Source organism: Kogia breviceps, chromosome 8 (assembly GCF_026419965.1).
Source record: "Kogia breviceps isolate mKogBre1 chromosome 8, mKogBre1 haplotype 1, whole genome shotgun sequence".
NCBI lineage: Eukaryota > Metazoa > Chordata > Mammalia > Artiodactyla > Physeteridae > Kogia > Kogia breviceps.
In genome coordinates, this window is record NC_081317.1 from 81,200,716 (window position 1) to 81,218,498 (window position 17,783).

Consider the following 17,783-nt stretch of genomic DNA (forward strand, 5'->3'; position numbering starts at 1 on the left):
CCGCGGAGCGGCTGGGCCCATGAGCCATGGCTGCTGAGCCTGCGCGTCCGGAGCCTGTGCTCCGCAACGGGAGAGGCCACAACAGTGAGAGGCCCGCATAGCACAAAAAAAAAAAAAAAAAAAAAAAAAAAAAGAATTGTCTTCCCAAACTTCTGGAGTCTGAGGCATGTTAATGAAAACTCACCATTGCTTCAAAGTAAATATGCCCATCTAGTGCTATTATTTCCTGTGGGGCAGTTGTGAGAGAGGTGTTTTTAAGTTTCATAAGTGCCTTCCTTAAGAGAAGATTATAATCCAATGGGCAAAATATCAAGGAAGAAGGAAGTGTTGCCGGGTCCCAGATGGAAGAGCACAGTGTGGATAGAGGGACCTCAAAATCGCTACCCTGAGATTTACTCCTTACACGTGACCTTCCTGGGCTTTTCATCACTATTTACTGTGATGGTGTGGTAGCTGCTATGACCCCCATTGACTGGGTGGTCATTTAGGATTCTTCCACAGACAAATCGATCATTCTGTGGTGAGGGATAGGGCTTGAGAGGAAAGATGGACACCATGATTTAATGTCAATATCCTTGATTCAGGTCATATTTCACTTTTCGCTAGTTGCTGCTTCCGATATCAAAACCTTTACTGACTCACTCAATATATAAAGTTATCTATTTAACTTTTACTTGGCTCTACATTTTGTTTAACCTCTCCCATTTTCAGGGCAGCAATTTATTACTAATTTTTCTCTAGCCAGTTCTCAGATTCTCTTATTTTGCCTGAATCTCCAGATTACCCTCAATTGGAGAGGAATGCGGTAGCTGTTTCAAATTATAATCTCTAGCTACAGACAGACCACTCAGTGGCTAAGTAACATTTACCGAGTCTTGGTTTCCTCATCTGTACAATGGAGGTAAAGCCAGAACCAACCTCATAAATTTTCATGAAGATAGCAATATACTGAGCATAAGGTACTTACACAACACCTGTGGCAACGAGCCACCTAGTAAGTGGCTGGTACCCTTGTTCCCTAAGTCAGTGTAGCTTTCTGTATCGTGGGAGCTTAGGCTGGTCGTTTTTCCAGCTGTTGTTAACAGAGGTGCTTGTCACACCTTCGTTTTTCCAATCTGTAGAACCACGATCTGTTCCACCCTCCCCGTAAAGAATGACGCTTTGATGGTAAACATGTTAGCAGTTTGAACATGAGTAGAGTTGGCGGCAACATCAGGCTTTTATGGTCCAGCTGCCCCTTTTCCTTCTAGATGTCAGAATGACAAATAATCCTGCTCTGCGCTTGGGACCTTTTCTTCACCATGCTTTGAACCAGATGTCTATGGTCCCTCAGAGATGCCCACATCCTGTTAGTGGCGTCCATGATTGAGTGTTACAGGAACAGCAGTGTCTCCCTTTGTTCTGGGGCTCCCCTCCCCAGTCCATCCATTTCCTTTTGTCATTTGCAGCTTCTTCAGAAGAGCACAGTTGTCATTCTTCATTCATAGAGCACCTTTGTGAGTCGAACTGAGGCAGATGCTGAGGATCCAGGAGAGAGGAAAGATCTCACTGCTTCTGGGAAAGCACTTTGGTTAAATAATGTTTTCTTGTCCTTTTCCTGGTGTGCGAGTAGGAAAACCTTGCACTGAGTTTCAGAACGTAGCCAAGTCTCCATCCCTTGGTTTCCTACCATCATTATCAGTACAGTTGTGGACCTTGGTATTCCACACATGCTTTAATAGATTCGGATCAGTGATGGCCTTGAACCTTATTATAGCAAGTGAAGCAACCAAAATATCAAGGTTACTATGATACGAAGCTCCCCTACAAGGTAAATAGAAATCAGTTGAAGTGACTGGTTATTATGAAATACTGTTTTTATTAACAACACTGTCTACATTTTATTCCATGCAAGACATGTAGTACATTTATAGTTATATTACCATGTCATAAATATAACATTTTTTGCCCTTCTAATGTGTGCCTGGCAGTGTGCTATGCACATTGAATGCATCGTCTCTTTGTATCCCCAAAACATTATGCAGGAAGATCAAGTATTGTCCCCACTTTACAGATGAGAAAACTAAAGTTTGAAAGGTTAAAAGAAACACATCTAGTAAGTGGTAGAGTCTGGATTCCAACCAAAGTTGTGTTGAACCCCCAGCCCACCTTGTAACCAATGTGCTGTCATGACCCGGATCCTTTCCAGGGACGTCCAGCATGGGGCTGTGTAAAAGAATGGTGCTTTTCTTGCCTGTTTGAGGTTCTCTTCACAGTGATTAAAAAAAAAAGTATGTGGACTATATAGTCATCCACTGTTTTTCACTACTTGGCCCACTCGTTCTTTTTTAATATGGAAAGTAATTTTAATTTTTAAATTTATTACCCTTACTTTCATTTATATTCTTGATGACAGTGTATTCAAATTTTATACACTCCGAATACAATGAGCAATTTGCTTTGTAGTCCTTTAGATCAGCGTTGTCCAGTAGAACTTTCTGCTAGGATGGAAAGGTTCTCCATCTGTGCTGCCAAAATGGTAGTCACTAGACACGTGGCTGTCGAGCATGTTAAATGTGGCCGGTGCAATGGAAGAACTTTTACTTTAATTTTAATTACGATTAAATTTTAAGTGATTTAAATTTAAATATCCACATGGGACTATTGGTGATTATATTGAACAGCACATTTTTATTTTTATGGCTCACTAATTTTGAATTTCATGCCGTTAGACCTCTTCCTAACCCCCTCAAACGATCGATTGGTCTTCTTGCAAAACACCTAAGGCCTTTGCCAGCCTAAGTGGCTAATTCCCGTGGCCTGGTGTTGAACTCCCCAAAGTTACCTTTTGCCTTTTGTGTGATTTCAAGCCAGGGCCCTCCTGTGCGACACTTGTCATCTGGCAGGAACGCTCTTTTCCCAGAAACCACTTCATTTATGCCTCTTCTCAAATTTCCTCTTAGGGAGGCTGTTCTTCCTCACCTTCCCCTGAAAGAGTGACACTCCCCTCCCCCCTAACTCTACTCTTTTATCCTGTTCAGTTTTCTTTCTAGCGTCCTTAGAGCTACTTAACATGATGTTATACATTTTTTTATTGACTGTTTTCCATGCTAGAATGGAAACCACTTGAGGTTGAAGACTTTGTTCTTTCCCAGAGCCTGAGCTTGATAAACATTCAGGAGTAACTGACGTTGAGAAAGATAGACGCCTCACAAGGCATTTAAACAATCACAGGAGGCAGGTAGGTGCTCTCTCTCTTTCAGAGAATCTTCCTCTACTGGTAGGTTGGAGAAAGGCAAAGGGTACTTGACAATATATTTCACATAGGAAATTGGCTGCAGGAATCCTGCTATGTAAAGCTGTACATCCAACTATCCTTAGTGTCAAGGAGCCTTAAAAATCCTGTCTTTATGTAACCCTTCACTACCTCCTGAATTTCTCCCAAGTTCTTTGTTAGAGATAAAGCTCCCCTCTCTCCCCAGTCACTCCCATCATTAAATTATCTGTTTCTTTTGGGACTTGTTCAGTCTTTGTCTTCTTTTCCTCTAGTAATTTGTCTCAGTGATTAGAATATGGGGGCCATCGTATTCCTCCTGGGTCTTGTGAGCCCAGGTTTAAATATATGTTTGGCTCAGCCCTCTTCTGATGTCATTTTATTTATTTGTGTTCAAAACAGCCTTGCTGCCTAGGGTATCTCAGGGTTGGCCTGAAAGACCAGTTCCATTGGAGGAATTATCTTATTGCTTTTAATATTCTTAAGCAGCTACACATTTCCTTTTGCAGAAAGTACCCTCTCCACTAACGAATTTGTTATTCAGATGCAGTCATTACTATCCTCTCTCTGTTTCTCCTTTTGATTTGGGAAATGTCATGATTTTTCATGAGTGAAAGACTAGCAAATCCAGATGTGTTTAGTTTGTATAGATGTCTGATCCATATTCTCTTGAGAATGTTAAAAAGAAGGAAGGAAAGTTTATGCCTGAAAAAATCTGATTTTGATTGTGGCCCGAAGGAGAATGGCGATACCCACTGGTTGACGGGGGCTGGATCCCAAGGCCAGTTTTGCCAGTAATTGCTGGTGATGGTCTGGAACTGCCACCTTTGCTCTCATGGGTGACTACACTCTGTAGCTCAGCTTTTTCTTTTGCTGCCATTTCAGGATTTAATACTTCATCACTTACTAGCTCTTTAGTGGCTGCATGTCATTGGGCTCATGAATCTCTCTGAGCCTCCATTTCCTTAGTTAATAAATAGTACTGATATATCTTCCTTGCAGAGTTCTTGTGGATCAAATGTAATTTTATATACAGCTGTGTGCACACATACACACCGATCGCTCATTGCTTTGCTCTTTGCAAGTTGCTGGTGGTGGTGGTTTTAGAAGCAGTACAGCTAGTGTTAGCAATAGTAGTAGGAAGAGAAATGGCTATACTTTAGCCCCTGGATTGTATATATACACATACACACATAATTTTTGTAGGCTGCTTATAAGTTTATGTAAGTCTTATTTGGAGAATCGATAAAGAAGTAACCTTGAAGTCTTTCCTAATAAGTGGGAGAGTTTAAAATATAGAACAAACGGGCTTCCCTGGTGGCGCAGTGGTTGAGAGTCTGCCTGCCCCGGTCTGGGAGGATCCCACATGCCTCAGAGCAGCTGGGCCTGTGAGCCATGGCCACTGAGCCTACGCGTCCGGAGCCTGTGCTCCGCAATGGGAGAGGCCACAACAGTGAGAGGCCCGTGTACTGCAAAATATATATATATTATATATATATATATATATATATATAATATATATATATATATATATATATATATATGAGAGAGAGAGAGAACAAAATGAGTATAAAGGAGCTTGACACTAGTAATTCAACTTACTATTCAACTATTCAACAATAAATACTGTACCTCTGCTCTGTACCCAACCCTGAGCTGAACATTATAGAGATTCAAAAAATGATATAAGATGGGATCCTTATTTAGTGATAGCAACCTCACATTTATAAGCAAAACCTTACATTTGTACTTTACAGTTACAGATTCTCATTGCAACATGGGAGTGGAATTTTGTGTGGCCTTGTCAGTCATAATTGAATTTTACACCGGTCTTTGTGACTTTGGTGAACACAGAAAGCACTAGTTAGTCTTTGGTTCCTTTATATTTTGCTGTACTTAATAAATCAGCTTCTCCTATTTTATTCGTTAACATTTAAGATGTAGTTTCTGCCCTTATCCTCCTCCAGAGCTGTGTCTGAAACAGGTTTTTTTTTTTGGCACCTTTCTAATCCAAATCCAAATCAACACCAGAAACAAATTCAACCTAACGGAATCATTTCATGTTTTAAAAATATCTGTTCAGTTGCTCTTTTAACAGATATGAGACAATATGGCACCTTCCAAATAAAACAGATCATAAGATATCAGGGAGATAGAAACTCCTAACTGTGTAAGACTTGTCATTTATGGCCAGCCTCAATCTGAACTGAGATTCCCTGGAGAATTACATCAACAGGCTAGAATAAAAGATCCAATCAGCCCAAGTAATTGAAATGTGAAATACTCGGAAATGAGAGCTTAGGATGAGAAAAAGGGATGGTTCTTCGCAGCAGAAGCCTGACTCGACCTGAATACCCACCCCATCTCACCAAATCAAGATGACGTCCCAAACTTTGTGGAGTCCAAAAGCCCATCTGCTACCCATCCCGGGAGAGGCTGAAAATCTAATTGGCTGATCAAGACAGCTTTGATCTGGTGTGAGGCCTGGTGTCATCTCCTGTTTCTTTCACTCAGATGGGCAGAAATGATATTTTCTTGAGCAATCTGAGAAGTTCTGTGGAGAAAAATTCTGTTTCTGATTTGGGTAGTGAATTTGGGGAATTTAGAGCATGCAAGATGCGCCAGCGGGACCAAAACCAAATTCTGAGACATTCTAAAATGGAATTGAAATTTAATGCGCTTTATTGTTCTGTTTTCACATATCAACTCTCTGAATTCCCAGCCCCATGATGTGGGCCAACCGTTGAATGCAACTTTTCCTTTAAATTACACTGTCAGTTCTTGTATGCATGCGTTGTGATTAATGGGGTTACCCCATGTGGTTCCAGTTTGAGGAGCATCATTTTTCTTTAAAATTGCATGCTCCTTGGTGGTCTTTGCCTTTTCTTTCTAAAGATGGACATAAAAATTTCCTGATGCTGTGCGTTCTCTTAATGATGAAAACCTGCCTTAGATCTTTCCGGTAATTTACACCTCAATATCTCGACCACTGACAGTAACTTCCTCTTGAAATGACCCAGCTGGAGTTTCCACTTAATGCAGGATGAGAAGGGAGTGAGGATGTTTTTGTTTCTTTTCTCTCTGTTCCTCTTAACCTCCCTCCTCTCCATCACCTTCCTGTTCCACTCCCTTTCTACCCCTACTCACTACTCAAGTTTCATTTAGTTAAAGTGATTGGAAAAAAAAATAAAAGCACAATGATGATAATGTGGAATTCCACAAACTTGCCTATATTAATAGCATTTAACAGTTAATTGGTGTTTATATATAAAAGTACTAAGTGGCTGTTTACTTACGTATATATCATTTGTGTATATACCTGCGGACCCTATTTGGATGGGGCATATTCCTATGGCTAACCCAACATCATAACATTTTTATTGTTCCCTAGAGGTGAGGCTGGAGGTAGCTATTTATTACACTCACAAATGCTGCACATACTTGGCGTCTCTATTCTGGATTTGTTTCTGTACATTGAAAGTGTCTGGTGCAGCTGAAGAATAAGCAAAATGAGCCAAGTGAGAAAACATCATGAAAAATCTTGAATTCAGGCACAAGTCATTGAAAAAAGAAAAAAACTTGGCAAAGGAATGTGACCGTGAGGGTGAGGTAAAATGAGAAAAATGCAGGCAAGGCCACCTCTCAACAACAGTGTATCTGGAGACCTGGAAACAGGCTGCTGCTGGGGTGTTTATGCATTGACTTAGGGACCAGGCCTTTGGAAAATAAGGCTGTAAATTCACCCATCATTTCAAATGAAATAGAAATCACTTTTTAACAATCCATCAATCCCACTTCTGAGTACATATCCCAAAGAATTGAAAACAGGATCTGAGGACTTCCCTGGTGGTGTAGTGGTTAAGAGTCCACCTGCCAATGCAGGGGATACGAGTTTGAGCCCTGGTCCGGGAGGATCCCGCATGCCGTGGAGTGGCTAAGCCCACTGCACCATGACTGCTGAGCCTGCACTCTAGAGCCCGGGAGCCACAACTACTGAAGCCCACGTTCCTAGAGCCCGTGCTTCACAACAAGAGAAGCCACCGCAATGAGAAGACTGTGCACCACAATGAAGAGGAGCCCCCGCTCGCCACAATTAGAGAAGGCCCTCACGCAGCAACGAAGACCCAACCCTGCCATAAAGAAGGAAGGAAGGAAGGGAGGAAGGAAAAAAAAAGAAAAGAAAAGAGAGAAAGAACTACGAAAAGGCCATCTGTGGGTCTAAAGGAGTTGGTCTTTAAGAAAAAAAAAAAAAGAATTGAAAACAGGAATTGGAAGAGATATTTACGCACCTATGTTTGCAGCATTATTCACAATAGCCAAGAGGTGGAAGCAACCCAAATGCCAATTGACAGATGAATGAATAAAGAAAATATACTATATAATACAATGGAATATTATGTAGCCTAAAAAGAAGGAAATCCTGCCACATGCTACAACATGGATGAGCCTTGAGGATGTTATTCTAAGTGAAATAAGCCAATCACAAAAAAGACAAGTGCTGCATAATTCCACTTACATGAGGTACCTAGAGTAGTGACAGTCACAGAAGCAAACAGTACAATAGTGGTTGCCAGGGGCTGGGGAGGGGGTATGGGGAATTGTTTAAAGGGTAGAGTTTCAGTCAGGCAAGGTGAAAATGTCGTAGAGCTCTAGGATTGCACAGCAAAGTGCATATAATTAGAAATACTGGGGCTTCCCTGGTGGCGCAGTGGTTGAGAATCCGCCTGCCGATGCAGGAGACACGGGTTCGTGCCCTGGTCCGGGAAGATCCCACATGCCGCGGAGCAACTAAGCCCGTGAGCCATGGCCGCTAGGCCTGCGCGTCCGGAGCCTGTGCTCTGCAACGGGAGAGGCCACAACAGTGAGAGGCCTGCATACCGGAAAAAAAAAAAAAAAAAGAAAAGAAAAGAAATACTGTACTGTACACTTAAAATTTTGTTAAAAGGGTAAATCTGTGTTATGGGGTTTTTTTTACCTGGCCCCCTCCAAAAAGAAATACCTTTTTAACGTCAACAATTGAAAAATCTCAGAAGTTTCTTAATGTAGAAGTGGGTAGGGCTCTATTTACCCAGACATCTTGCGAACATCCACTGTGGAGGCTCAGAGGATGGCTAGCTAATCACGCCTGTGAATCTAGAAACAACTTGCCCAGCTTGCCAAACACGCAGTCGGGCTCTTGTCCAGCTCTCAGTTATTCCAGAAAAGAGTGCAAGGCTTGTCTCCTCTCTCCCACCACCTATCTACATGGTTCTCTGTATTTTTACTCTTTCTCCCACTTCTTTTGTATCAGTGCCTCTCTGGTATGGCTAATCTGGTAATATTAGTGGTGTCAAAAGGCATAAAGAACAGACAGCACTGATGGCCTCATGTGAAACTAAATCACCGGGATGTCAATCTCAATTCATGACAGATAATTAAAGAGTCCCTTCAGACATCCTCACGTGACACTGAGGAAACTTTTAGGGGAGGACTCATTTCTAAAGAGTTATGCAGTGCTTTCTTTCAGTGATGAGCAAATTTCTTTCCAAATCAGCTAATCTGTATTCTTCTCTTGAAAGATGCACCTTAGAAAAGCAAGCCTTTGTTTTCTCCACCTCTATCTCCCTGCACCTTCTGACCTTTCACCTCAGTTTTCTTATCTGTAAAATATGGGCAATATACTTGTCTTGATGACTGAGAAAGCTTTACCAGTAACTACAATGAGACTCCTAAGTTCATCTCACAAGCCTTGTAGCTTCCCAACAGGAGGGCTATTAGTCCCAAGGGGGCAAAAAAGGATGCTTATCAGGGAGGGAGAATCTTAGATATTACAGTGGTTTGCAAAATTATATACCATAGTGCTTTATTTCTCTTGTTATGAAGATTCTGCATTTAATTTTTCTTCTTTCATGAAATGATCATGGAACAAAGGTTGAGAAACACTGCCCTTGCTGATGGGCATGTTATTCAGCCACAGCTGAAGTGAACTAGATTCAAACCAAGAGGAAAAAATGATCTAGTTCTCACATTTTGATTTTTAAAAAATGGAAAATGGCTAATCTCCTATAATATACAAGCATGCACTTAGAGCTGTTCATTTCACATCAAGTACACTGGCTTCAACCTTGTTTTTAGTGTTTGTGTTAAATCTATCAGGAAGTCTTGGTTCATCCAAGTCACATTTCTGTGCATTCTAAAAATGAGTCTGTAAGCAAAGTTCCTTCTAGGGCAGAATAAATCTTTTGCTTGAAACCTGCAGCTTTTCCAAGGTAATAGTTCTAGGAGGGCAGAAACAAGACCCTGTGCTTTTATTCCTTATGCTAGGTGTTTAACTCAGTGTCTGGTTGTTGGCTCAACATGTTTGATTATTTAAAATGTTGGAGCAATGAAAGAACTTTCGTTTTGACTAAAGCTGGGACCAGAGAGAGGCAAGTGAGGTGCCTAGGGTGTAAAATTTAAGGATACACTTGCATAACCCATATGTTTTGGGCCAAAGGCTCACCTTAGTCCTGACCTGGTTGTAACACAAGTGGAATCCAATTTCCAAACCCTCCCCTTTTCAGAGTTGATTTACGCAGGCGATTCTCTAGAAGTGATACAGTCACAGGAGTGCAGGAACAAGGAATTTAAAACAACTATTTCAACACCCCTCCATTCCAGTTTTATGAGTAAATTTCTTTTTACTTGCATGTGACTCACATTGACCCCAGAGCCCTAAATTTTCCACTTCTGTCTTCTAGATCACTACGGATCTGAGGCAGCGTTGCACGGATAACCACACCGGGACTTCGGCCTCAGCCCCCATGGCTGCAGGAATCATTGCACTGGCCCTGGAAGCCAAGTAAGCCTTTATCTCCATATGTCTCCACTGGCGACAGCCCCTCAGCTCGAGGACAGTTTACCCCTTCGCTAGTATACAATCTCGAGCACAACAAGCCAGAATATAATCTTCCCAATGCCACCTTTAAAACTGCAAAGATTAGGCCTGAAGAAAAGCTTCCCCTCTATTAAGGGAAAAAGCAACTTTGGGGGATTTTATCTTCTTAAAAAATCAAACTGTGTAATTACTTTATTGTGGAGTCATAGTGCAAGCATGCCAGTTGGCTCTAACACTCTTGCCTTGTTGAGGTTTTTATTCTAGTCGGGGAATGTTCTGTGAGTCTCGGAAAGCTTAGGTCTGCCCACTTCTGGTTCCTTTCCCTGCAGGACAGCAATGCAGCTCAGATTCCATGACAATAGAACCGTCACAGACTCACTCTGGGGAACAAAACACATCAAGGTCATATGACAGGAGCCCAGAAAGAAAGACAACCCACTTAACTTAAATCCTTCTTAATATAGTCAAATTTGGTGTTTAAAAGATCCCTTTGAAAGGCCCCTTCAGGTTATTTTAGGTTCTTAGGTTAGATTTATATGGTGGTAGGTCTCCTCTCTTCTTTCTCTAAGCACCAATAGATTAGTTTGTCTTAACTCTTTGAAAACCTAATAGAGATCTACACTCCCTTACCCTCAATTTCAAAAGCCAAAATGGCCTGAAAACTGAAAGTTGTTTTTTGCACATTTGACACCAAAACTCATTTGATGGCAAAGCTTGCCCAGAACTGATTTGAAGCTATTTTTAGTCTTTATGTATTGTGAAAGTTCATACATTTCACTGTAGAAGCATTAATATATTTGATTATGAGGTGCTAGCTTGGACCCCACTGGAATTTTTTTGTACCATATGCTATGGACACCATATCTGAAAAAATTTTGAATTCCGAACACATCTGGTCCAAGAATTTTATAAAAGGGATTGTGGGCCTGAACTCTGAGGCCATCCCTACAAGAGGATCATAACAAAAAGGAATTGAGGATCATAACAAAAAGGAACTCTGAGGCCATCCCTACAAGAGGATCATAACAAAAAAGAATAAACCTTTCCTTGCATCTCTATTGGTTCTACAGGCCAACCTTTGCCTGTAAGTGAAGCTGAAAGTTGGGGGAAAGAGGTCTGAGTACCTAAAGAGTGGGTCAGGCATGGATGTTAAACTAGCATCAATAAGCAATGGGCCTCCCACAGGAGAACATAACAAAAACATAAATGTTTTTCCAAAAATAGCCTTGCATCCCTGCCCTAGGGAGGAATGGAAAGATTTTTTCATACAAACCTGATGTAAAGCAATAGCAGGTGACAGGGAAAGAATACAAGAATCATGATGAGACTCGGGTATTAATAAGAACAGTACTGTTTCATTCCCAGTACATATTGGCTTCCCAACATTTACAGCTGACTCTCTATAAGGCAAACAGCCTCTGTCAAGAAGGTTGGGCCTCAATGTAATATGGATTCAGTAAGTTGCTAAGTCATGTGCAATTCCTTGGACTGAGACAGGCAGAAGAACACAGGCTCTGGATATGGTGCTATCTTAGTCCGTTCAAGCTGCTATAACAAAATACCATAAACTGAGTAGCTTATAAACAATAAACACTCATTTCTCACAGTTCTCGAAGCTGTAAAGTCCAAGATGAAGGTGCCAGCAGACTTAGTGTCTGGCAAGGACCCACTTCCTAGTTGGCCTTACATGTTAGAAGAAAGGGGCAAGGGAGATTTCTGGATAAATGTCTCTTATAAGGGCACTGATCCCATTAAAGAGGGCTCCAGCCTTGTGACCTAATCACATCCCAAAGGCCCTACCTCCTAATACTCTCACATTGGATGTTAAGTTTCAACATACGAATTTTGAGGGGACACAAATATTCAGACCATAGCAGGTACCATATCTTTTGGTGGCCTCCTGCCTCTAAGCATTGACATTGAGGGATATTCAAGCTCCCATCAATGTTTGGATTTCTTTTGTTTTGGCAGGGTTAAATATTAAATCATTTCAACATATTTTATCTTTTAAAGTGTTAAAAGTTTAGCGAGGAGCTGGCACTTATCCTATTCTCACTTTATAACTTTTCACTGGGCTGTTCTGACAGCAGATTAAGTGTCTGTGTTTTTAACTTGGTGACTGTAAATTGGATTTTGAAAAATATATCGTCTTCATTCTGAAATTCTGGGTTGTTTCTCTGGAATAGTCTCCTGTCCACAAACTACTGAAAAAAAAAATCAGGAATTCTTCCTGCACCTCCCCGTTTCCCAAAAAAAGGATATAATCTCAAATTTGGCAACCAAGTACCATAACTGTGGCTATACAGTTATAACAGTTATAACTGAGTAGCACATGCTACTCAGTTCCTTGAAATACTACTATAACACTAATATTTTCAACAATAATTCTTTTAACCACTGTTTAAGCTCAAATGAAAAATCCTTAATTTTATGCCTCAAACAACACACTCAGTTGGATAAGGTTGCTTTGGGGCTGGGGAACACACTGGAAAGCTGCTTGTTTTCTTTCCCTTTGCATTTTGAGCATTTTTTTAACATAGATTTTTTAAAAATCAAAAAATTGATTTTTTTAAGACTGATTTTTGCCAAAACTGCAATGGGTGGAAGGAAGGTCCTAGGATAGAGTTTATGTAGAAAATCCACTGTATTTTAAGATTTTAAACAGTCTAGTCTGATCATGTGGCCAAAGTATATAGTAAACAACCAGATCAGGTGAGAAAGAATAAACCTTTCCTTGCATCTCTATGGGTTTGTTCTACAGGCCAATCTTTGCCTGTAAGTGAAACTGAAAGTTGGGGGAAAGAGGTCTGAGTACCTAAAGAGTGGGTCAGGCATGGATGTTAAACTAGCATCAATAGGCAATGGGCCTCCCACATGAGAAAAAATTACCTAAATAACAAAGAACTCAAGTAACAGTGTACCAAGGTTGCAGTTGTTCTAAACAAAGCTAAGTTTAACCCTTGGTAAGTGTACCTCATCCAGTCACCCAGCCTCCGCCACTAATACTTCTTAACAACACTTAAACCCTGGTATTTTGAGATTCAGCCTTTGCTATCACTAGTTGAAGAGCCTGATAGTAGTTCCCCGTTATCCACGTTCCAAGACCCCCAGTGGATGCCTTTAACCACAGATAGTACCAAGCCCTATATGTACTATGATTTTTCCTATAAGTACATACCTATAACAAAGTTTAATTTATAAATTAGGCACAGTAAGAAATGAAGAACAATAACTAAAAATAGAACAATTATAACAATATACTGTATTAAAAGTTATGTGAATGTGGTCTCTCTCAAAACATCTTATAGAACCATACTCACTCTTCTTGTGATGATGTGAGATGATGAAATGCCTCCGTGTTGACATGAAGTGAGGTGAATGATGTAGGCATTGTGACGTAGTGTTAGGCTACTACTGACCTTCTGATGATATGTCAGAAGGAGGGTCATCTTTGGGTAATCTGGATCATCACGCCATGGCTGGCGATCCCAGGTGGGACAGGGCTGGACGGTATGAGATTTCATCGTACTACTCAGAATGCTGTACAATTTAAACTTATGAATTGTTTGTTTCCGGAATTTTCCATGTATTATTTCTGGACCATGGTTGACCATGCATAAATGAAACCGTAGAAAGAGAAGACAAGGATTGGGGCGGGGAGGTGGACCACTGTACTCTCTTGTAAGGAGGGAAGAGAGGAAGCCAGAGCTGAGCAGAATTCTGGCCCAGGACTCTGTCCAGCACTTCAGATATTCACCCCCTGCTCAGGTCAGATGAGTCACTGGATGAGGCTGAGTGTTCAGGTGAAAAGCTGCAGGCAGGGACTGCCAGTCCCTATCCAGCTGCATATCCCAAGCTCTTTCTGCCCGACAAGGAGAAATGCGTCGTTTCTCCTAATGTCACTAGGTTACAGTAGTATATACTCAGGGAAAACTGCCACCTCCCAGCTTCTTCACAGCCTGCTTCCTTTACATCCCCATGTACTTGCTTGCATCAGCACATTTGCCTGGATCAGTAGGACTGTGGGTCCTACTCTGGATGCTACTCCAACTGTTGACCCCTCTGCATCATGAGTCTTCTTGCTCCCCTAAGGTTGGAGCTTTCCAAAAAATCTTCTTAGGAAACTAAGGGAAGAGAAAACAAAAACAAAACATAGAAACAGAGATGCTTAAAGTGTTCAGATCTCTTATCTGAATGCAACAAAAGTTTGGCCATTAACTCTGCTGTGATAACGAATAGGACTCCCAGGCCATCCTTATCCTATGGGTTATGTAAGAACATGTGTTGCAAGAAACTCCACTGCAACACACTCCCAGATCCTTGGGTAAAAGTGTAGCACTCCCAAGACTGGAAAGAGTCTCAATTCTAAAAACCTACCTCCTTTCCTTTTTTTTTTCCTGAGTCTGAGTCTCTTTAAGCTCTATAGCCATCTCTGACAGTCTGATCATAACTTTGCCTTTCTAATTACTAAACAATTTCCTCCTGCTCCTAAAAATGTTACCTGGGTGCAAGAAGCTCTAAATATTTTCCCTTCTAAAAATCAAGAGCAATTTCAGAATAAGAGAAAACACTGGCACCTTAAAAGAGAGGCGAGGGCTTCCCTGGTGGCGCAGTGGTTGAGAGTCCGCCTGCCGATGCAGGGGACATGGGTTCATGCCCCGGTCTGGGAGGATCCCACATGCCGCAGAGCGGCTGGGCCCGTGAGCCATGGCCGCTGAGCCTGCGCGTCCGGAGCCTGTGCTCTGCAATGGGAGAGGCCACAACAATGAGAGGCCCGTGTACCGCAAAAAAAAAAAAAAAAAAAGAGAGGCGAGAAAACTGTTTCTGTTTTGGGGTACCCTCATCACATATGTATTGGTTCAGAGGTTTATAATATTTCTGTTGTTTGGCTTTTGTGGATTTGGGGGGAATTTTCTGGTTTTTCAGTTGAGTGAATAGGGAATATATAATCAGTGATTACAAGTAAACTATCATTTGGGCCATTACTACTTAAAATGATATCTTTTTATATAGTGTAACTGAAAAAGTTTAAGTAAAATAAGTGTCCTGGGAGCAGGTTTCTTTATTTTTTTTTAATTGAAGTATAGTTGATTTATAATGTGTTAATGTCTGCTGTACAACAAAGTGATTCAGTTATACATATATACACATTCTTTATAAAATATTTTCCATTATGGTTTATCATAGGATACTGAATATATTTCTCTGCTATACAGTAAGGCCTTGTTGTTTATCCATTCCATATATAACACCTTACATCTGCTAACCTCAACCTCTCACTCCACCCCTCCCTCAACTCCCTCCCCCTTGGCAACCACTAGTCTGTTCTCTATGTCTGTGAATCTGTTTCTGTTTCGTAGATAAATTCATTTATGCCATATTTTACATTCCACACATAAGTGATATCATATACTATTTGTCTTTCTCGTTCTCACTTACTTCACTTAGTATGATAATCTCTAGTTGTATCCATGTTGCTGCAAATGATATTATTGTGTTCATTTTTATGGCTGAGTAGTATTCCACTGTATATATGTATATACCACATCTTCTTGGTCCATTCATCTGTAGATGGACATTTAGGTTGTTTCCATGTCTTGGCTATTGTGAATAGTGCTGCTGTGGACATAGGGGTGCATGTATCTTTTTGAATTCGAGTTTTCTCTGCATATATGCCCAGGAGTGGGATTGCTGGATCATATGGTAATTCTATTTTCAGTTGTCTGAGGAACCTGGGAGCAGGTTTCTTAAGTGAAGAAAGTAGTGAAACATAACCAATAGTGTTGAGTGAGCAACCTAGAAAAACATCAAGTCACATTTGTAAGGTGCTTTGTATCTCAATGCTGGTATATATTACCAGTACTCCAGACCTGTAGAAAGAAAAAAATATATGTTGCTAGCAAATGATATTTCATATAAAATAGTTTATAAAATACAGTTGAAATAAATGACATTCATAAAAACCTACTATTCAGAATCATAAACTCTGTTTTACTGAAAGTTTTCCTGCCTTGAGTCTGCAACTATTAGCTAACGAAAGCTACTTTAGTAGAGTGTTTTATATGTTAAATTATCAGCATTAGCTCAGGAAATTCAAAATTTAAGTTCACCAAAGAAACCTTTTTGCCTTGAATCGCAAGTGGTCTTTCACTGGAAATTTGAACAGTATGTACTCGGCAAACAAGAAATGTTGCACAGTGAAAGGTAAATAAAAGGGACTGAGTTGGGTAGAAACATCTGAAATTATTTAGCACTGATACAAGGAATCTGCCACAAATTCCTGTTTTAAGTGACCCAAAGCCTTTTCCTCAGATTTCATATCTCAGGGGCCACAGGGATACTATCCTTTGAGAACATTTAATATATCTAGATCCAAATTTAGAAAATAAATAAATTTTGGGTGGCAGCTGTTATTCTGTTCTATTCTGTATATTCTATAATGTGTATTCCATTATATACATATATCTATTCTATATATGCATATATGTATTCTATATATACTAGAAATAGACCTGGTACACATTAAACATTGGCTGCCCTTGGTGTTCTACACATATGCATGCATACATACACAAACATTCCTAGATAGGCTCATCTACTTTCTTATTATTATCTATCTGTTCTCTCTTATTTCAATTGTCATATTACCACTGGTTTATAGAATATACCATATAGGTATATGTAGAACAAGATTGTAGAATATATATAGAGAAAATATAGTTCTAGATAGCTTAGACAACTTCTGTTCTTGTACTACAGATGTTTTTGTATGCATTATCCTCCAAACAAGGCTTAAACTCCTTAAGACTAAAGATTGTATCTTACAGTCTTTATTTATATGTATGTAATCAATATCTATTGCATACTAAAAATAATATTTTTAACATCTTTATTGGAATATATTTGCTTTACAATGTTGTGTAAATTGCTGCAGTAATACAAAGTGAATCAGCTATACGAATACATATATTCCCATATCCCCTCTCTTGTGTCTCCCTCGCACCCTCCCTATCCCACCCCTCTAGGTGGTCACAAAGCACGGAGCTGATCTCCCTGTGCTACACGGCTGCTTCCCACTAGCTAGCTATTTTACATTTGGTAGGTATGTATGTCCATGCCACTCTCTCACTTGTTCTCAGCTTACCCTTCCCCCACCCCTCCCAGTGTCCTCAAGTACATTCTCTACATCTGCGTCTTTATTCCTGTCCTGCCCCTAGGTTCTTCAGAACCATTTTTTTTTATTCCATATATATATGTGTTAGCATGTGGTATTTGTTTTTCTCTTTCTGACTTACTTCACTCTGTATCACAGACTCTAGGTCCATCCACCTTGCTACAAATAATTCAATTTTGTTTCCTTTTGTGGCTGAGTAATACTCCATTGTATATATGTGCCACAACTTCTTTATCCGTTCATCTGTCGATGGACACTTAGGTTGCTTCCATGTCCTGGCCATTGTAAATAGTGCTGCAATGAACATTGTGGTACATGACTCCTTTGAATTATGGTTTCCTCAGGGTATATACCCAGTAGTGGGATTGCTGGGTCATATGGTAGTTCTATTTTTAGTTTTTAAAGGAACTTCCATACTGTTCTCCATAGTGGCTGTATCAATTTACATTCCCACCAACAGTGCAAGAGGGTTCCCTTTTCTCCACACCCTCTCCAGCATT

The 17,783-nt window shown here is 40.4% G+C and overlaps 1 protein-coding gene across 2 annotated transcripts in view; it reads left to right on the top strand.

The window, feature by feature from the left end:
- The window catches only part of PCSK5 (proprotein convertase subtilisin/kexin type 5), a 464,407-nt gene that overhangs the window by 193,161 nt on the left and 253,463 nt on the right, over positions 1-17,783 (top strand). For both annotated transcript variants that reach the window (XM_059071201.2, XM_059071200.2), the window contains exon 9: positions 9,973-10,073. In XM_059071201.2, coding sequence (XP_058927184.1) covers positions 9,973-10,073 — 101 coding nt within the window. The remainder of the gene's footprint in view (positions 1-9,972; positions 10,074-17,783) is intronic.